General features: G+C 37.6%; 1 protein-coding gene across 1 annotated transcript in view; it reads left to right on the top strand.

Annotated features, from left to right (window-relative positions):
- LOC127570530 (enhancer of polycomb homolog 1-like) overlaps positions 1-22,355 on the top strand; it is a 156,788-nt gene that overhangs the window by 27,267 nt on the left and 107,166 nt on the right. Inside the window, exon 2 of the mRNA XM_052016185.1 lies at positions 10,152-10,283. Coding sequence (XP_051872145.1) covers positions 10,233-10,283 — 51 coding nt within the window. The 5' untranslated portion in view covers positions 10,152-10,232. The remainder of the gene's footprint in view (positions 1-10,151; positions 10,284-22,355) is intronic.

Consider the following 22,355-nt stretch of genomic DNA (forward strand, 5'->3'; position numbering starts at 1 on the left):
CCAGAATAGTTTGTTGGCATTGTGGTTGTTACTGGACTAGCAATTTAGATGCCAGAATACAATTAGTGAATTTAAAAGAAGAAACATTGTCCTTGAATACAGTCTGTCTGGATGAAGTAGAGAAATAATTGTTTTGCTGTGAAATGGTTTAGAATGGTTTGTAATGGGAAGAGTTTAATAATATGAATTTAACAGTCTTAAGGTGGACTGGGACAAGAAATATGTGATGTGAGTGAAACATGAAAAAAATAGATAAATCAAAGTGTAGAAGAGAAGAAGGATCAAGAAGGCAGAGAGCATGTAAAAGTTCACCATTCAACAAGAAAAATTGTGTGCTTTTATATGCTTGAAGGATATAAAATGGGTAGAATTGCTTATGGACAAGGGCATTTTGTAGTCAAGAAAGAATGATGTAGGTAATAAAAAATTGACTTCCATTTTAATAGAAGGTGAAAGTAGTATTGTGGGAGTATGGGCAATAACTTGGAAAAGTGTATTTTTTAACAAAAGTAACTGGAGTAGGAAATTAGTAGACTGATTGCTATACATCCCACAGCAGAGAGAGAGTGAGCAGGTAAAAGCATCAAGCACAATTTTTATGCACCTTTAGGATAATATAAAAGGTTGTGGAGAAGTGGAAATAGAATAGATGGCTCCAGCTGAAGAGCAGCAACTGAGCAACTTTGGCGCAGTAGAATTTGTGTGGTTCTTTTAAGTAGCCATGTTATGTGATGGTTTAGATTCTTGGGGAAAACATAGAGCCTAGAATATGGAACAATACAGCACAGGAACATGCCCTTCAGCCTATGATGTTGTGCTGAACTAGTTAAGCTAATGACACCTAATTCCAGCTGCCTGCACTTGGTCCATATCCCTCCATTCTCTGCACATTCATGTGCCCATCTAAGAGCCTATCATATCTGCCTCCACCGCCACCCCTGGCAGCACATTCCAGGCACCCACCTCTCTCTGCATTAAAAAAAACACTTGCCCCGCACGTTTCCTTTGAACTTTCCTCCTCTCACCTTTAATGTATGCCCTCTAGTATTAGACATTTAATATTTAAAAATACTTTATATCCACAAAAAGATTTCAATCACAGAAAACTAATCTGTCGTGTATTTGACTTAAATATATTTTTGGCTTTCCTGAATTTTATTAGAAATAACACTGAGTTAAATAAATTGGACCTTGGTGGTGTACGTTTTGGAAGGAAATTGGTTATCCCAAGCATTGCAATTGATTGCTTGTCTAATATCAAAGAGTTTATAGTTACATTACTTATGATCTAATCGTGGAAATGCTCATCACTCAGTAATCAAATGATTAGCTTATGGGGTAATATTGCTAAAAGTTCATCCCAATAAGAGATCCTCACTAAATTGGAAAAAATGAGTTTCTGTTCACTACCATATAGGGATTAAAATAGGAAATGCATTTTCCTGAAATGTGTAATGATTATATTTAGTCAATACTTTTAAATATTTCTGGTGGGGCCTTTCCAGAAGGAGTTGCGGTAAACTGACATATTCCAGGGCCCACATGTTACTAACAGATCAATTGCGTGGAAGTCGGTTTTGTTAAATTTTTTCTTTGATCTCTGGTGCTAACTGGATTCCGGAATGTTCACTGCCCATTTTACTCGTTTGATTTTTAATAGAATGAAATATTGTGTTGGCAGATGAAACTTTTCCTTTGCTTCAATGCATATTTAGTGTTAACATCCTAAAGCTAGTTTCCACCCTGTATCTGATCAGCCAAAGGATCTGTGATTTGTACTGTTGCAATCTATTAATAAAACTTAACTTCAGCAGATTTTGAAAATGCAGGCAGCTGGTAGAAGAACACAAACCTGATGAATTTGGGGTAGCATTGTGATCTTATGCATGCGTATCAATGATTTAAGGATAGAATGTTTTCCACATTATAAAGGTATAATTGCCAATAGACGTATATTTTATTGCAAATAGGCACTATGTTTTGTGCTGCTTAAATTGCACACAATCTGTGACTTGAAGCTTTCACATGTAATTTAAGGGAAATTTAACCCGATCTGATGACTTTAAACTGTTGGAAGCTCTAGGGACTTCCAGACACAATGAGCTAGTTACTTTTTTTTTAACCTGCACACTTGAAACAAGCTGTGATGTTGCAATAAAATACTTTCCCAAACAAATGTGAATGAAAGACAGTAATGCAAAGATTTTACAATATTAGATTATGGATTTCATCAGTTACTCAATTTAGTCTTGCTTTCTTTCCCCCTCCTTTTATTTCATTATATGCTGTATTGAAACAGTTGTTGCCGCCTTTCTGCTATTAGTAAACCAAGTGCTCTGTCAGATGGATGTAAAATATACCACAATGTTATTTTGAAAAGAACGATGAAATTCTCTCTCCTGCACTTATCTCTTGGACACTATCATAAATTAGATGACACTGTCACATATTTCATTACAGTTTTTGGAGGCCCACTGTGTGCATATTTGCTGCTCCACAATAATCGTAACTGCTTTAAATGTACTTCATTAGCTCTGAAGGACATCAGGACATCCTGAGGTCAGAATGATTCCAGGGATGTGTGAATTCAGCCATGTTGATAAGCTGGGTTTATTCTCTTTGTAGCAAATAATGCTAAGAGACTTGGTAGAGCAGCCAAAGATAATGACTGGTTTAGATCAGCCAAATAGAGAAGCTGTTCCCATAGTTGGTGGTTCAACAACCATAAGGCAAGGATTTGGAAGTCTGGACAAAAGATTCAAAGGGAATAAGGAAAATCTTCCTTGCATGGCAAGTAGATCTGGAATTTGCTGCCTGTACGGTTTGTGGAAACCATTAGTTGGGGCTTTCAATAGGAATTCAATGAGAGAAAATATTCTGCAGATATGAGGAAGGGCAGGAGGATGGGACTGAGAGGTTTGTCATGCTATAAGAAGGATGTGATTAAGCTAGAGAGGGCACAGAAAAGATTCACAAGGATGCTGTTGGGACTGGAATGCTTGAGTTATAAGGAGAGACTGGATAGGCTGGGACTGTTTTCCCTTTGAGCAAAAGAGGCTGAGAGGTGACCTTATAGAGGTTTATAAAATCATGAGGGGCATAAATAAGGTGGATGGTCATGGTCTTTTTCCCGAGAGTCTAAAACTAGAGGACTTGGGTTTAAGATGAGAAGGGAAAGATTTAAAATGCGCAAGTTTTTCACGTAGAAGGTTAGTGTAGATAGGCATCATGGTTGGCATGGATGAGTTGGGCCGAAGGAGCTGTTTACGTGCTGTGTACCTGTTTGACTCTATGACTCTTCTAGGAGATGGCACGAACTCTATATAGGCAACGTGGTCGTGTTCTGTGTCGTAACGTTTATCGAAGGGCATTAATAAATACAGGATTTATTTTGCTACCATTCCACACTGCAACATGTTTCTACATACAAGAACCATTAATGTAAAACTAGGTTTTGGTTCATCTCCTGACTTCAGAGTTCATATATTGTCAAAATTAACAAAAATACCAAAGAAACAAAGAAAGAGGGCATTTTTCATCATTTTTATTATGGATCTAAGTAAAGTTTGTGCAAAGCTTAAAGGAGCTTGAATTTTATCCTTTTGAAAAGGGTTAACATTGGTAATTGGGAAGTTGTTGTTAATTAAATTGAGTGTGTTCAGCTCTCTTCAGATTTTTTTCTCTTTTTTTAAGCTGTGATTCTTTTAAAACAAATGTTCTACATCTGATTAGAATTTGTCTTTATCTTTATAATACCTTTGTTGTTAGAATTTTGTACTAATTGCCCAACTGACTTATTTTTACATGAATTATTGCAGAGCAAATATCCTGAATTTTAATGATCTTCTGTAAAAGAGAATGCTACTCAAGTCACTGGTGCTGTCAAAATGTTCTACGTGCCAAAAAGTACACACTGGGTGAATTTTAAAGCTATTGTTGACCTATGCAACAATTTATAGCTTTACTCAAAAACCTGGTGACCTCCTTGTTCGAGTGACACCATCTTGGTCATAAATTCATCCTGCTCCATGACTTTATTCATTCATAGGATGAGGGCAAGGTTGCCAAAACCGGCATTTAATTCCCATCCTTAATTGTCCTTGAACTCATTGGCTTGCTAGGTTAACTTGGAGGCCAGTTTTAGAGTCAGTCACGTTGCTGTAAATAAATATAGGCCAGACTGTGTAAGGACAGCAGATCTCCTTCTCTAAAAGATGTAAATCTTCCAGATGGGGTTTTAATGACAATCCATCAGTGGTATGGTTGTCATTATTAACATTTAGCTTATTATTCCCAAATTCATTTAACATTTGTTTTCTGAGCCATTCATGGCTTATGGGTGTTGCAAGCTAGACCAGCATTTATTAACCTATGAATTAAATGGCTTGCTTAGCTGTTTAGGAGAAACATTCAGAGTCCTGGGGAAAAAGACAAGGTAATTTGTCCAGGCTGCTGGATTACTTGTCCATTAACTTAACCACTACATTATACTGTAACCATATTGAAATGTTGATAGTCAATGAAGTGTTGACTCAGTGTTAAGTGTTTTAAGACTAATCCTTTGGCATGTCTATTAAGCTGAATGTCGCTTTAACTTGCAGGTTTGTTGGCGTGTAGCCTCTTGCTGCACAAGTTCTTTGATCTCTCAGTGAGGCAGACCCAGAAATGTAACTGAAGTAGCCTCACCCAGCTGTAATGAGTTTTTATTCTGTACTGCTCTTTCTTGGTGGCAACAAGTCCCTTCCAAAAGCTTATTGTTAATTTTGGCAAGATATCAGCCAGAAACTACAATCTTATTGGCCCAGAGGGGTTGTTATTTCACCTCCATTTTCTGTTTGAGAATTTTAATTTCTTGTACAGGGACCTTTCCTCCTTGGAGAAACATCTATAGCAAGTAAATAGTAGACATATCTGACACTACCAAACACAGTAGACTTAATTATATCCAAGTTATTGGAGTGTTTATGTCAGAATGCATGATTAAGTTGCTAGAAAACTAACCTGGCATCATATCAACCCAAGGAGTGGGACAAATATGTAAATTTAACTCTGTCCAGCCACTGGGAAAAATGCATGTGGGTGTTAAAATTGCATCTGGGTATTTACTTCACCGTAATCAAATTGTTTCTGTATTTCTTAAGAAAAAATTGGATTTAAGGCACAAAGCAAGAGCAGTGCTCTTCAATACTGAAAAGTCTCATCCCAGTGAAGTAACTGAATACTGTGCATGCTATCTTCCTAGTTGGATTAGCATCTGAGTGCCTCCTTGCCAAAGATGCAAACATAAAAAGAGGTTCTTGGTTATAGCTCACCAGGTCAAAGGGTGTGTTCACTATCTCATTTGTCAAGGGAGTTTCCAGCTTCCAAATTTCTGCTTGATTACTTTTACCTTACTACCATTGGTAGCTTTTCTGAGTTTGGGGAGAATTTTTTGCCCCTTTATCCTGAATAAGGGAGGATGGGAGATGAAAATAAAAAAAAAACGCAGCTGCATGAAATCTTAAACATAGAAAATACTGAAAAAAGTCAGCAGGTCAGGCAGCATCTATGGAAGGTGAAACATTTAATGTTTAAGATCCTCAGAACTGGGAAAGAGGGAAGTGGAAATGAAGTAACAGCAACACTTGGCAATCACTACCACCACCACTTCAGGGCTTCTAAGAATGTGGTGGTGGCTTGCAGGAGGCAACATGGAAGTTGTTGTAGGCAACAACCACCACCATAATTTATGTAGTACTTCTAACACGTTAAATGTCTTGGGAGATTTTCTTAGAGGCATTATAAAACAATATTTATGTCAAACAATTTGAGGAAATGTTTGGGCAGATAATCAAAGTTTGATCAAAGTGGTTAGTTTTAAGGGGAACACGAAAGAGAAAAGTGGAGAGGCAAACATGTTCCAAGAAGGACTACCAGACTTTGGGGCCTAGGCAGCTGTCAGTGGTGGAGTGATTTAAATTTGGTTCACATTCTTGGGCTGATTTTCAGGAGCAGTTTAGGTTCCATGAAGCTTTTCCAGATGTTCTGCATCCTTCTCAGCAGGTGAAAGACAATACAAAGTGGTAAACATGGTATTTTCCTCAAAATGGTTTTAAATATGCATCATGTTATATTTCAAGCAACATGTCCAAATAAAGTTAAGTGGAAGATGATCGGGGGCAATTTTTTGTGGTTGGGATTTTGTTTGATCTGGCACCAGTCAGGTCCAAGGGTGCCGGACTAGAGTTTTGCATATATTCTTTTAGAAGACTGAGGAGTATAACACTGTGGTGGAATTGCCGAGAAAACAGTTTTTATGTGTCATGGGCCTCTATTTGGGTCTTGTTTTGCCAGCTTTTTTAAATTACAGGTCAGCTTTTGCTTGTATTTAGCTTATGATTGGATACGTGGAACAAAGTGTGTGCTCCAAGCTTGTGATGCCAGATAGCAAGAGAAACTTGAAATTGATGGAATTAGTAAAAGTAATGCCATAGAGTTATAAAACAGTAATAATGCAACAGAGGAAGTGAAGGATTGCAGCTACGAACAATCAGAAATAAAATGGTTTGTGTGCAGTACTGCTGGTTGCAATTCAGGAAATGCTGATTTGCAGAAGATAATTAAAATCTCTCATTTTTCAGATGCATGAGATTTTTTAGAAAAACTTTATTTCCAAGGTTAGAATATAATCCATTTAGTGCTCCCAATAAGGATGTGTTCACTTTAATTGCTCTGTCATTTAGAAGAAAAGCAGAGTTCATTCTGCCTAAAGGAATCTCTGGCAGATAGGAAAGCAAATTCTATGAACATCAGAACATGATTGTTAAAAGTGTGAGGTTAAAAAATAAATTCCTGTTCCTTGCGTTCATAATGATATCAAGCTCCCCCTTGCTGCTGAATGCAGAGCAAAATGTAAATAGTTTGTCTGAACACTGCTGCCAGGATTAGCTCCTCCTGTATTCCAAAAGTTCCTTCCAACCACAACATTCTGTGATTAGATGATCTATATGCTAAATGTGATTCTACTTAAAATACTTTAAGTAGACTCTCTTAATTTTAATTAACAAAATCTTCTGATTGTATGGGAAGATGGACAAGGTCATATCCTGTACTTACTGACCACTGTTAAAATCCTTGTCCTTGCCAAATCTCTGTCATCAAATTCTGTTTAAAAATTATCAACCTGCACCCAAAATGTGCATTGCAAAGTACACTTTACTTGGCCATCTGCAAACAGGAACTTTGGTTTAAAAGAGATTATGAGGGTATCTGAACTGCATTATATTAAAATCGTATTTTAAGTTTGTCACTTTTGAAAATTTTGAATAAACATTTAATAAAAAGGACCCTGTACAATGATCCTGACAATTGTTTAAATTGTAAGCTTGTGGACCATATTAAACTGTTTTCCAGCAGTTATATTCTTCCTGCTGTTAACTTTTGTTTGTGTCCTTTTCAAGGCTCAATATAAATTCCTTGGCGTGAAACAATGCCAAATTTTGTATTGGCCTAGGTTTTGTTCCCAGCAACAAAATAATTACTCTTGGTATTCCCTTCTCTTCAACTGATCTGATGTTTCATGGCCTTGTCCGCAGATATTTTGACTAATCTGAAATCTGATTCAGTATGGTACCCTTTATGGGGAATCTGTGATGAGCAAGAAATAAGATAGTAAGATAATTCACGTTGAGGTGTACAGACTACAAAACCAGAAAGTTTTTTTAAAAATTGTATAAATTACACTTAAATTGTGTATAAAGCAATTTAAAATTTGCAGAATACAGATAGAATTAAGGGAGACAAGTAGTGGGAAAAACTAAATGCTTTTAAATTTTAAATGAAATTGTCTTGTGAGAGTAGGAATAAAAGTTGCTTTGGTAAAATTATTTTTCCAGGGCAATAGAGGTTATTTAGCAGTCAGCATCGCTTATTATGCAGTTTTAAAAATGTACTAGCTCCAATTATTTCAGTTGCCTTTGGTCAGTACAAGTAGATAAAAACACTAATTAGGAGCCAGGATAGGTCACCCTGCCCCATTCAGTATGATCTACCCTGGGCCTCAACAACTTCTGTGCCAGATTCCCTAGACCTCAATCTCCCAATTTTTCAAAAATGTATCTACCTCCACTTTGGATACTTCTAATGACCTTGACTCTACAACTCTCTGGAGTAGTGCGCTCTGTGAGAAGAAATTTCTACATACCTTGGTTTTAAATGATTGGGCTCTTAGCTTGAAACTATGTCCCCTTGTTTGAGATTCTCCCTGGAGTGAAAACATCTTGATATCTACTCTACCATGCCTTCTTGTGATCTTAGATGTTTTAATAATATTGCCCCTCATTCTTGTGAATTCCAAGTAGCTAAAGTTAATGCAATACAGCAACTTCCATTCCATGTTTCATAGTGAGAACTGCAACAACACTATTGTGGAGGAACAAGGTATTTTTTTAAAATTGCTTTATTATTGTCACATGTACAGTGTACATGTACAGTGAAAAACTTTTCTTGCATACTGTTCATACAGATCAATTCATTACATCAGTGCATTGAGGTAGTACAAGGGAAAACAATAACCGAATGCAGAATAAAGTGTTACAGTTACAGTGAAAGTGCAGTGCAGGCAGACAATAAGGTACAAGGTAGATTGTGAGGTTAAGAGTCCATCTTATTGTACCAGGGGACCGTTGAGTAGCACAGATGGATTTCTGTGTTTAATTACACAGATTCCACAGTAATTGGTGAACAAAAAAAACTGCAAATAGGGAAATGCAGTAAAAACGAAATGCTGTTGATACTCAGCAGGTCAGGCAGCATCTGTGGAGAGAGAAGCAGTTAATATTTCAGGTCAATGGCCCATTATCAGAACTGGAAAGTGAGAAAGCAAGTCTGTTTTAAATTGCAAAGGAGATAAATGGAGAACAATGGAATATCTGTGATAAGGTGGAGAAAAAGTTTTCCAGGTATTGCAGTTACTTTCAGTGTATCTAAGAGCAGGGAATGAATGCTGGGTGATCACTTTGTAGAACACATCCGTTCTGTCTGCACAGGTGAAACTAAGCTTCCTATTTCCTTTCACTTTAATTCTTCATTGCACTCCCATTCTGATCTTTGTCTTTGACTTTGTACATCGTTCCAATGAAAACGGCATCTTCCATCTCGGTACACTGGAGCTTTGGGGACTCAAATTTGAATTCAACAATTTCAGATAACTAGCCTTTCCTGTGTGCATGAGAACTGGACACCTGTAACATTAACTCATCTTTATCTCTGTTCATAGATGCAACCTGATCTGCTGAGTACTACTAATATTCTCCTCAATTTTAGATTTCTAGTATTGTTCCAATGTCTTTCTTGCTCTCTACTGCCCTCACTCATTTTCTTCTATTTACAATCCTGTGGACAGATCAGCTTTGATTAACTGGCATTCACTTCCCAATTGCACCAAGAGCAATTGTGACTTGGATGACTTGATCTCCACCCGTCCGCACACATTCCATTTTGCGTCTCCATCCCTCCCCTTCTCTGCAACTTAAAACACACAGACCTTTCACTTTGCCCAATTCTGACTACAGGTCATTGACCTGAAATGTTAACTCTTTTCCTGTCTCCGCAAATGCTGCCTGATCTGCTGAGTATTGCCAGCATTTTCTGATTTTATTTCTGTCTATAATAACACAGATTACTGATAGACACACTGTTATTATCACAGCAAAATACCACTTGTACAATCGTCAGACTTAAGGAATATAAAGCATCCAAATGGTATTTGAATACTCCTCCAATGAACTTCTGTAGTTAAGAATGACCTTTTGAAACAAATCCTGGATAGCATTGTATGATTTATTTCTTACTTAAGCACCCAGGATTCACCAAGCATGTGCTTGAGTGATCATTGAGGAATAATGAATTACATTCCAGTCAGGACTAAATGCCTTTTAAAGTAAATTCTGTTGGTATTACAGTGGTTGAACAAATGACTAGGGTCTGAAGTTATTGGATATTATTTAAGCACCCTAACCTCTAAGCTACTTGTGTTATTTACATTTGACACTTTATAAATGCAGTCAATTCCTATGTCTTACTTGCATGAAACTGAACATAGTTCAGATTGACATTTTTGTATTACTTGGAACTAAGAAAAAAATTACTAAAATGGGTTTCTATATTTGCAGGTCTTTTTCACCACTGTGCCCCATCGATAAGCATCATGAAGGAAACTATAACAACTATTATAAATATGGACTGGATATTGTATGTTTATTTTAGTCGAAGCCTTAATGAGCCCACTAAAGGATGCCTGCTTGGTGAGTCTTACAAAATATTTATGCAGGTGTAGGGTGAAGAAAAATATTTATGCCATGCAAGATTTTGCAAAGAGCTAGCATTGGACATCAATATAATGACATCAGCCTTTATTAAACTGATGCAGTGTTAATTGAGTTTATAACTAAAATTATCTGTTGCTGAAGATTTTCATTCTAACATACAAATTCTCATTAATGGCTCATTTTCATTATAATTCCATAATCTATGATTTGAATTGACTTGCTGTGTGTTTTATAAAGCAGTATAATTTCCTGCAGTGATATTATTGGTACACTGGCTTGGTAAACTTCAGTGCTATTATTGCAATATAGAATCTCATGTTTACCTTAGAAGTTTTCTATGATCTGTTAAATAAGAAGCAGAAATACTGCTTCTTATGTGGAGTACATTACACTTCTTAATATGTCAGCAATCAGCAAGGTCATACCACAAAATGATTGATTTATTATTGAGAATTGATTGTTCTGCCCCGTATTTAAACCAGAAATTGTGCAGAGCTGTGAATGTACTGTGAAGATGAGATGCACAACATTTCTTGCTGATGTGTTTTCATATTTAGGCTAATTGCCCGCTTGGGTCAATACAAATAATAAATAGCAGAAGTAAGAAACTTAAGCACTCTTTCTTTCTTAAAACAAATATAGCTGACCAAACTCTCTTAACTAATATTGCTTATGTTGGTCAGAGCAGAAAAGGAAAGGATGGGCGGGGCAACAAGGGAAGGAAAGATGAGTGATTAATGGGAATAAAGGAGTTAGTGAGAAGAAGTAATCTTAATGCATTATCTTTTTTATTTTTAAGTCTTGATGAGATCTCAAGATGCCCGGGTATTTTTTTTCACAAGTACAGTTAGAACTACATCTCCTGTTTCTGAAATGAACCATCCAATGAGCCATCCAGTCCTTGCTGGTGTTTATTCTCCATGTGAACTTCTTCCCAGCCCCTTCCAACCTGTTGGCAAGTCCTTTCTTTTTCCCTTCTCTTGATTCTCTAGTTTCCCCTTAAATATATCTATACTATTTCCCTTAACTGCTTATTTGGTAATGCATTCCACATTTTATGACTCTCTGGGTAAAGAACTTTTTATTTAGCAGTTATTCCCTGATCTCTTTATTACTTTTTATGGTTACACTGCACTATAATTTTCTTTATTATATTATGGGATCTATTGAGAAATGTGTAATCGCAAGTAAAATTGCCTTTTTTTTCAGTTCTTGAGGATATTTCTCAAATTCCAAAAGTTCAGTAACCCAAGAGACTTCCCTGACCAAGTTGATGAGGGTATGTGAATGACATACTTTGCTCATCCTTTCCTCAGTATAGATTTGTACCGGTACAATTTTACAATTTCTTGACCAGTGCAATTCTAACCCCAGAGGAAAGAAACATTGCAAGCCTTGGTTCTGGGTATGTTAGTGGCATAAAATTTTAAGGAACTGTGATCATAGCATTAGAAGATTTAGAATAGCTGTGATCTTTATTTTTGTGTGTGTGTGTATATATTTTATAAATAAATATATATAAAAAATAGAGATGTATATCTATCTAAAATATAGAAAAGCATATGGATTAGTAAAGTCAAAATAGTCAGTTGGAAGAGGGCCAATTTCAATGGGATGAAAACAGATCTGGCTTGGGTAAATTTGAATCCAAAATTGGAAGGCAAATCTCTTTTAAAGAGAAGAGAGTTCAGGAACTGTTCAGGTATGTTCCCACGAGAGAAAGATAGGGCAATTAAAGCCAGACCTCCCTGATGATCGAATAGAGAGTAAAATTAAGCTTAAAAAGTGGTATGTATGACAGTTGCAGTTTGACAACACAAATGAGCATCAGGTTAATTAGAAAGCAATGCACTAAATTGAGTCTGCAGGTGAGAGATTTAAATGGATAGATTGGACAATCTATGATTGTTCTTGGAAAAGAAGAGGTTGTGAGAGAATCTGACAAACGTATTTAAATCATGAGTCTAGACAGGGCAGACAGAGAGAAATTGATTCTATTGGCAAAAAGATGAAGAATGGGGGACATAATGAAGTGGAATGACAAAAAAAAGTGACATGGGGATAAACCTTTTATTTCCATGCAGTGAGTGCTTAAAATCAGGAATGCACTGCTAGTGTGTGTGTGTGTGTGTGTGTGTGTGTGTGTGCGCGCGCATGTGGGTGGTGGGTGGGGGAAGAGGTAGGTAAAAGTAGATTCATTGTGGCATTTGGGAAGTACTGGATTACTGGATAACTATTTGAAAAGACATTGCAGGGCTGCAGAGAGAGGGTGAAGGGATGTGATGGTGAATAAATCTGCCATAGAGTCAATGCAAATTTCAGGGGCTGAAATATCTTTTTTGCTTTAATCTTCAGTGTATTAGGAGACCATTCAGCCCATCAGCCCACTGTGCCTTCGATGGAGCTATCCAACTACTCCCAACTTTCCTGTTTTTTTTCCATGGCCCTTTAAAAATTTATCCAATTCCTTTTATAATTTTAAATTTGATTTTCTTCCCAGGTGAGAAAATGTGCTGTGAGGAGAGCCCAAAACAATTGACAGGGATATGGACAAATTAAGGGAGTGAACAAGATGGTTGCAGATAGAATATAATGTGAAGAAATGTTATGTTAGTTTATAGGAAGGAAAGAAAAAGTGTTTTTTTTAAATAGCAAGGAACTAATAAATACTGTCTCAAGAAATCTGGGTGTACCTGGTGCATGAAAATGTGGGACATTAGCACAAAGGTATTACAGCAAGTGATTAGGAAGGCAAGTTGTATGTTGGCCTTTATTGCAAGAGGTTCTGGAATATAAGAGTGGTGTGCTTTAGTGAGACCACACTTGCAGTACTACGTTGGTTTGGTCTCCATTTCTCAGAAAGGATGAATTTACCTATGAGGTAGTGGAGGGCAGATTGAATAGATGATTCCTGGGATGAGGGCATGACATATGAGGGTAGATTGAGTAGAATGAGCTGAAGTTTAGAAAAGTGGTGTTGTCTCATTGACACACATAAGGTTTTGAGGTAGGTTGATGGAATAGATGCTGAGAGGCACTTTCCTCTGATGGGAGTGTCTAGTTTCTTCAGTTTCTTCATGCTGAGGGAACCTTTGGAATCTGCCTGCCTATGAAGGCTATGGACAGCCAGTTGTTCAGTATATTCGACTAAGGTTGATTTTGTCCTAAAAATCGAAGAAAATCAAGGGATATGGTGATCAATAGGAACCAGGAACCAGGACCCAAGGACCTGTATTGGGTATGAGCCAATTGATTGGGAGACCACAGTTTATACAGCCATATGGGTACTACTGATACTGCTGCTCCTCATTCTTGTTTTCTTGTGTTTCACTTGTTCCTCTAGTTAATTGGTGGTGTAAATGTGAGGATTAGACTGTTGAAATGACTCACTGTTGCTGCTGGTAGCAATAAGACTATATATGGCACAAATGTGGGCTTTAGCAAATCAATATAAATATGCTGTGTAATGATTTTAAAAAATCACATTCCTAAATATTTTTAAATATTCCTGCTCGAGAATACTGGAAATTTTGGATTTTCCACAAATAACCTGTGCATTTCTATGGCTTTATACCAACATCTATGCTTCTTTTAAAAAAAAATCCTCTTTCTAGCTTAGTTCAGTTATGTGAGTAATAGCAGTTCTTTATATGGAATTGAAACTATCAGATGATCTTTCCTTTCAAACTACAAAAAATTTATACTGCAAATATGAACACTGATTTGTGCTTTTAATATCCATCCATTAGAACACAGCTTTTACTAACTCTGAATAATCCTGAACAGTGATTTTGGTAGTTTACCAGCTTCCAAAGTTTTCTTATGTAGAATCAGATTTATTATCACTGACATAGATACCGTGAAATTTGTTGTTTTGTGGCAGCAGTACAGTGCAAAGACACAAAATTACTATAAATTATGAAAATAAATAATACCAAGAAGGAATAATGAGATAGTGTTCATGGCTTTGTGGACTGTTCAGAAATCTGATGGGCAGAGGGGAAGAAGAAGCTGTTTCTGAATCATTGAGTGTGGGTCTTCAGGCTCCTGTACCTCCTCCCTAGTGGTAGATAACGAGAAGAGGGCATGTCCCAGATGGTGAGCGTCCTTAGTGATGGATGCCACCTTCTTGACGCACCGCCTCTTGAAGATGTCCTCAGTGGTGGGGAGAATTGTGCCTGTGATGGAGCTGGCTGAATCTACGACCTTCTGCAGCCTTTTGTGATCCTGTGCATTGGAGCTTCCATACCAGGCCATGATGCAACCAGTCAGAATGCTATCGTTAATCTATAGAAATTTGAAAGAGTCTTTGGTAACGTACCAAATCTCCTCAAGCTCTTAACGAAGTAGAGCCACTGGCATCTCTTCTTCGTGATTGCATCATGTGTTGAGCCTAGGATAGATCCTCCAAGATATTGACGCTCACTCTTTCACTGCTGACCCCTCAGAAAGGACTGGTGTGTGTTCTCCCAACTTCCCCTTCCTGAAGTCCACAATCAATTCCTTGGTCATGCTGATGTTGAGTGCAAGGTTGTTGTTGCGACACCACTCAACCAGCTGATCTTTCTCACTCCTGTACGCCTCCCAGTTGCCATTTGAGATTCTACTAACTACAGTGGTGTCATCAGTAAATATATAGATGCTATTTGAGCTGTGCTTAGCTACGCAGTCATAAGTGTAGAGAGAGTAGAGCAGTGGGCTAAGCATGCTGCCTTGAGGTGTGCCTGTGTTGATTGTCAGTGAGGAGGAGATGTTACCAATCCGCATCGACTGTGGTCTCCCATTTAAGGAAGTCGAGGATCCAGTTGCAGAGGGAGGTACAGAGGGCCCAGGAATGTAGCTAGGAATACATGAGTGTAAGAATGAATGGCATTGGGATTGGAGCTCAGGGCAGAAATATACAAAGCAAAATGTCAATAGTTTAATAAACATACAAGATTCTTCACTTTGCTGTAAGAAGCACATACTGAACATTGTAAAGGAATCAGAAAATCCAGCATGGCAAAGAGAGATCTCTATTTCAACATTCCAGTTAATATTCCATGGTGATCCTTCTTCAGTGGACTTGTTCACTGCAATGGGGAAGTAACCTTTTAATATTGAATCAGTATCGGGGAGGTGATGAGATTATATGTTATGAATATGCAGTATTAGTTCTACACAAGGTATGATTGTTTCTTTCCTACTGTAGCACAAAATTCAGTGGTCTATATTACTGTATGCTGACTCAGCCATTAAAACCATTACTAATGTACTTACAGTAGTTACAAAGTGAATTAGAGCCCTCTACGGGTAGTATAAGTGTACTGCAACTTCAGTCGTACAAGTTTTCTAATCCAGTAAATTCAATTTGCTATTTCATTAAAATGTGCAGTTCACTCTTAATAAATTGGCAGTTTTTGTACATGTGGGGGTAATTGTATTTAATCATTTGGGCCATTTCCCTTTATTTAATGGCCAATGAAATGTCCCCATGAAACAACATCAAGCTTTTATCAGCATAGCTGCTAATGTTTATTACGATTTTGCATGGATCTTTTTAAGATCTATAATCAACTGAATATTTAAATGTTATTTTAATTGTATTTATCATAAACTTATTTTTGTTTGGATAATATTCTTTATAATACTTAATCACATGTCAGTCTGATATATGAAAATCAAAAATCTGCAGATGCTGGAAACCTCAAATTTTTAAAAAAAATTGCTGGAAACACTCAGCAGGTCAGGCAATATGCTATCAGTTTTTTTTCAGTGTTTTCTGTTTTTATTTTAGTTTAATATATCTCGGCCTACAAGTCAAGAAAAAAGATTCTGATTCAGTGATTAAAATATTCTATCATTTGGTAATGTTTACAATAACTTAAAAAAAACATTGACATGGCCTCAAGCAGATTGGTATTGCCCCTTCCACAATTACATAGCTACCAAAACTTTGAGAATTCTAGTTAAACAAATAGGTCAGAGGAGCAAAATGTTAATGTACAGACAGTGCAAGTATCAGAACTCTATCCGTACCACTACAAAGAAACGTGCAGCAATTAGGAACCAGGTGGAGTTTATACCCAATCAGATATTAGTAACATTAAGTTATTAGAAACATTCTGTGCATTTGTACAATTCAACCTGCTGATTCTACACTAAGTTACCTGTATTACAGGGCTGGCATGGGGCAGCTGTCTCTCAGCTTCACTGACGCAGGTACTGATCTCCAATGCCATGGAGAGTTTACATGTTCTCCCTGTGACTAAGTGGATTTCCCCTGAGTGCTCCAGTTTCCTCCCACCTCTGAAAGATGAGTTGGTTGTTCAGTTAATTGGCTACCATAAAGTACCCCTAATGGAAATGGCTGGTTGAGAATCGGCAGTGGGTTATTAATGGCCATGTTTGAGATCACAGATTATAGGGAAACAAGTGGGGCAATAAGATTGCTTTGAGAACTGGCAATGGAATGGTTGCCTCTTCTATCATAAGGAAATATGAAAATCATAAATTAATTTCGAGGTAAAGAATCCTCTTGCCTCCTATATGCACATAAATAGGTGTCAATTTACTTTTGGCTTCTGGTAATGAAATGTAGTTGCTACAAAGAGTCACTTGTGTAAGTCAGTTCTGTGTCTGTTCTTCAACTGAAAGAAAAATTGGGATATTTCAAATGGCCTCAGAAATCCTGAGATTTTTTTTTAGAAGAAAAAAAAATCAGGATCTTTTAATAGAATCATAGAATTACACAACACAGAAACAGGCTCTTCAGCCCAACTCGTACATGCCAAACAAGTTACCTACGTAAGCTACTCCCATTTGCCTGCATTTGTGCATTTGACCATATCCCTCTAAACTTTTCCTATCCATGCACTTGTCCAAGTATCTTTTAAATGTTGTAATAGTACCCGCTGCTACCACTTCCTCTGGCAGCTCGTTCCAAATACCCACCACCATCTGTGTGGAAATATTTATCCTTCAGTTCCCCTTCAAATCTTTCCCCTCACCTTAAACCTAAGCCCTCTAGTTATAGACTCCCATACTCTTGGGGGGGGGGGGGGTGGAGGGGAGGGGAGGGGAGGTTGGCTGGGGGAGACTGACCATCTACCCTATCTATGCCCCTCATGATTTTATAAACCTCTATTAGCTCACTCCTTAACCTCCTTTTGTTCCAGGGAAACCAGTCCCAATCTATCCGGTCTCTCCATATAATTCAACCCCACCAGTACTAGCAATATACTTGTAAATCTTTCCTGTACCCTCTAGCTTAATCACATCCTTCCTATTAGCATGGTGACTAGAACTGCACACAATACTCCAAGTACAGTCTCACCAATGTCCTGTACAGCTGTAACATGATGTCCCAGATTGCTGCTACTTGATGTGGGTATGAACAAGTTCAAGTTTGAATCTGTGATGATGTGTAATCCTCCAAAGAAGAATAACCTGTTTGAAGAATAATGTGATTAGTGGTTTGCTTTGGATAGTTAAAAATTTAGTCCTAAACAGTCCTTCCAGGTGAGGCAGTACTTCACATGTGAATCCATTAGTGGCATTTATTGCATCTGATGCAGCCTCCTCTACATAGGTGAGGCCTGACGCAGATTGGGGGATCGCTTCATCAAGCACCCTCGCTCCATCTGCTGTACCAGCCAGGATCTCCTGGTGGCCAGCCATTTTAATTCCATTTCCCATTCTCACACTGACATACCTGTCCACAGCTTCCTCTACTGCCAAGTTGAGGCTAGGCACAGATTAGAGGAACAGCACCTCGTATTCCGCTTTGGTAGTCTCCAACCTTACAGCATGAACATCGGTTTCTCTAACTTCCAGTAATCACTTCCCTCTGATTTACCCCCATTTTTCCCCCCCACGAGTCCCATCGCCCACACATTCCTCCCTCCGGTTCCCCTCCTCACCTTCCACTTATTATATAGTCCACTGTCCTCTCCTCTCTCTTATCAGATTTCATCTTCAGCCATTTGTAATTTCCGCCTATCACCTCCCAGCTTCTTGCATCATTACCACTCTCCCCCTCCCTCACCTGCCTCTCATCCTCCTCTCACCTGGATCCACCTATCACCTGCCAGCTCTTGCTCTTGCTCTACCCCTTCCCCCACTATTTTATACTGGCCCCTCTTTCCAGTCCTGATGAAGGGTCTCGACTGAAATGTCAGCTGTCCATTTCCCTCCATGAATGCCTGTCTGACCTGCTGAGTTCCTCTAACAGTTTGGGTGTTATGCCAAATAAAAATATTTTGGAGTTGCACTATGATAATATTGCACAGTGATCTTATTGAACACGATTAGTATAGGTTTCTTACCTAAATTAAGATTCAATTATCTTTATAGAAGTAACAGAAAATATAAAACAAAATTCCAGAAACAGTCAGCCAGTCAGAGACGGTATATGTAGAAAGAGAAACAGTCAATGTTTTGGGTCATTGGTTCTTCATCAGAACTGGAAAAATGTAGAGAATTTTTCACTTTTCCAGTTCTGATGAAGGTTCATTAGCTTTGTTTCTCTCTCTGCATGTGCTACCTGATCTGCCAAGCATTCATGGCACTTACAGTTTTTGATTCCAGTTTCCAGCACCTGTACTTTTTATGCTTCAATTAATAGAAAACAAAGTTTGCTATTTGATGATAAAGACCCTATGCAAAGAAAACTGTGTCTGGCATACTCTATGGACAGTGCCCAAATTGCCTTGCTATGGACTAGGTTTGATCCATTGTATCACCTAATCACTGGAAACGTATGAAAATGAATAAATCTGTTAACTTGTCCTTGATCACCAGAGAAGAGCAACCAAAAATTTCCACTGTATAACTCATGTATACAATTCTGAATTCCATAGTTGACTTCACAGTCCTGTATTAGGATTGTCCACTCTGTTGCTTCAATTATTTTGAACAGATTAAATATAACTTTTAGTCTATCTGGAGCATATCAATTCAACGTGGAAATATGCTAATATTGTTTTCAGCTACAGGTTAGATGTAAGAGCAATGTAGCTACGGTTAAAATATGTAATGTCAGAATAATACATTCGTATAGAGGAAAACAAACTTTTTAGCCAGCTGATTTGATTGCCTGTGAATGTTGTTTTCTAACAAGCTTATTTAGTGTCATTTGTAGTTACCAAATGACATTTCCATCCTGTGTTTCAAAACAAAACACTTAAAAATTTCCACATCTAAGTGGTGGGGCAAATATGTGGGATGTCAATGAATAATGCAAGAAGCAGAATTTTAAAACCAAAAAATGAGTGTTTGGATTGTACTCTACCATTTCCATGAATTCGGATACTTTATTTCAGCATTAAAACAGTGGCCCAAATAAACCATGAGAATTAATGGTTGCGTTATGCCACTACTTAATTAGCCCAACACAAGTCGGTGGTTCTCAGCCGAAATGCTCAACTTGGTAGCAATTGCAGATGTCCTGAATTTGTTGGCTGTTCTTGTTGGTAATTTCCTGACTGCATTCCAAAATTGGACTCATTGGAGCCCAATGTCAAAGTGTAAACAAGTACTTTGACACTGTAATCTGTCTGCTGAACTTGTGCCAGGTTAATTCATATGAATATTGAGGAATGGCTATGAGGAATCTAAGTAAAGATGAGGTAATTTATTTTTAATAAATTAACCTTGCTTAACTGTTTTTATTTATAATTATTTTAAGTATTTAATTGTTTTACAATTTTTAATTTTTTTGTTTTTAATTTATTTTATTTTTAACTCTCAGTTGTTCAAAGTCCTCAACAACTTTGATAGTCATCTAAGCCTAAGAACTGGCTTATCTGGCAACTTTTTGTGAATACACATGATAGTATTATTTGTGCAAGGTCCTGTCATCATTCATGGCCTTGCAATTTTGGATTGTGATGATTTTAAGCAGAAATTCAACACTGAGTGTTATGTTGAAAGATATCTTGAAACACATGCTCAGTGGAAAGTGTGGTCAGCTCAATGATGGTGGCATGTTCTAGTTCGTTTGAATCTGTTCTGACTCGAAAGGAGCTATTACTTCAGTGGATGAGTGGAGTTGTAGGGATGTTACTTTTTGTAAGGAAATTGTAAACAAGGAGATGAAGTCCAGTTGAGGGTCTCAACCTGAAACATCAACTGTTCATTTCCCTCTATGGATGCTGCCTGACTGCCACTGTTTGTTTTTATTTTGCTCTAGATTCCAGCATCTGCAATCTCCTGTGTCTCCAGGCAATAAAGTTTGTTTGTTTTGCTACAAATGTTTAAGCCTCTTTTGATATCTTTTAAATCCACTAATACACTTGATACAATTGTTTATAGACATCTGATTGATTAGTGATAGACACTTAAATAGTAAACAGCTACACTAGACACTAGTAGCTTTTTTGGTAGTGATTCAAGCTATACATCTTCAAGATCATTTTTTATATAAAATATTTTGAATGTCACAGAGGAAAGGTACTCTGCTTCATTTACCCTGCAGAAGACTTCTTGGTATTGACCCACTGGGGTTCAGTGGGCATAGGGGCACATCATTGATTGTGGAAAACTTACTGCTTAAAGCGTATGACCTGCTGAGTTCCTCCAGCACTTTTTGGTGTGTTGTTCCAGATTCCAGCATCTCCAAAACTATCCATGTGTACCGTGTTTTCAAAACCTTGCACTGCTAGTTTTCGTAACTTTTGAGCTGAAGTTAGGCTGTTTCATGATGGGCATTGCAAGTTAAATAAATTTTGGAAATTAAACATTTTGTATAGAAAAGGGCCCTAATAATTATTATTCAACTGCATTTTTTCCAAAAAGTCCTAGCAGTAGTTTGGAAATAACATTAGTGCTCCATGTGGCTGGCCTGCAAGTCTTCAAAAGCTGCTACAACAGTCCGAACAGCTTAATCCATCAGAAGAAGAGGAATTGCTTTTAGCTTTATTGACAAAATACCAAAGAAACTTTGGATTTGTATGTTGAATTTCCTTAGATTGCAGATGTTAATTATGGATGGCTTCATTATGACAATTTGGTATGCGATCCTACCTTCAGTACCTAGAATAGACACTTAAATAGCCACATTTTAAAAAGAAAGTAAAGCTTGGATTACTTGTTCCTTGCTGCTAATGACGAACCCTGCTCAAGTAGGACATGAGCCACAATGTTATGCTGTATTTTTGTGGCCTGTTTTCAAATTTAGTTTTTGAAAACAAAGGCAATGAAATATTTACATGATTGAAATTGGTTTCCTTGGCCAGAACTGGCCTTCATCAAGAAAACTGGCTTTAGGAACAGTTTTGGGGGACTAAAGTTGCCACTCCCTATTAGCTGAAGGAGAGCCTCATCAATTACTTTCATCTAGTTGGAAAGTTTTATAAATCAAAAATAGCAAATGCTGGAAATCTAAATTAAAAGCAGGAACTGCAACACTCAGCAGATAAGGGAGCATCTGTGGAAAGAGAAACAGAGTTAATGTTTCAGTTCAAAGGCCCTCATCAGAACTGGAAAAGAGAGAAAACAAGTTGGTTTTAATTTGCAGAGGAAGTGGAGAGGTATGGATGGGACAAAAGGGAGTACTTCTGATAGGGTGAGGCCATAGTTGCCTTTGGGATAGGTTGTCTGGCAAGTGGATTAATGGAGCAGTTAGAAAGTGGGGAAGAAAGTGAAACTGTAGTTATGAAATGGGAAAGTGAGAGTACAGTCAAAGGAAGACAAAAACGGTTTTTGAAATGCAGAGCTTTAGGATATGCCTGTGTAGGTCAGGCTGAACTAATAAGTGAAGAATTGAGCCAATATTACAGGTGGATTACTTACCACAAAGTTACTTACTTTCACGTGCAAAATTAGACTGAATGTGTTGCTTGTCAATGTAAAAGATTCCAATAGGATTAATTAAAATAAGTCAGTTAAGTTCAGTCCAAAACAGCACCTTTTTGTTCAATCTCAGTACCAACCACAGATTAACTGATTCCTTTTTTAAGTAAGAGGCTCTTAATCTCTCATTGTTTCTGGTGCCTTGCAATTTAAGAATCGGCTGATGGATTTCCCTCTCTTTCCCACCCCCACCCTTCACCAGAGCATTTACACACA

The sequence above is a fragment of the Pristis pectinata genome, chromosome 5, assembly GCF_009764475.1.
Source record: "Pristis pectinata isolate sPriPec2 chromosome 5, sPriPec2.1.pri, whole genome shotgun sequence".
In the NCBI taxonomy this organism is placed as follows: domain Eukaryota; kingdom Metazoa; phylum Chordata; class Chondrichthyes; order Rhinopristiformes; family Pristidae; genus Pristis; species Pristis pectinata.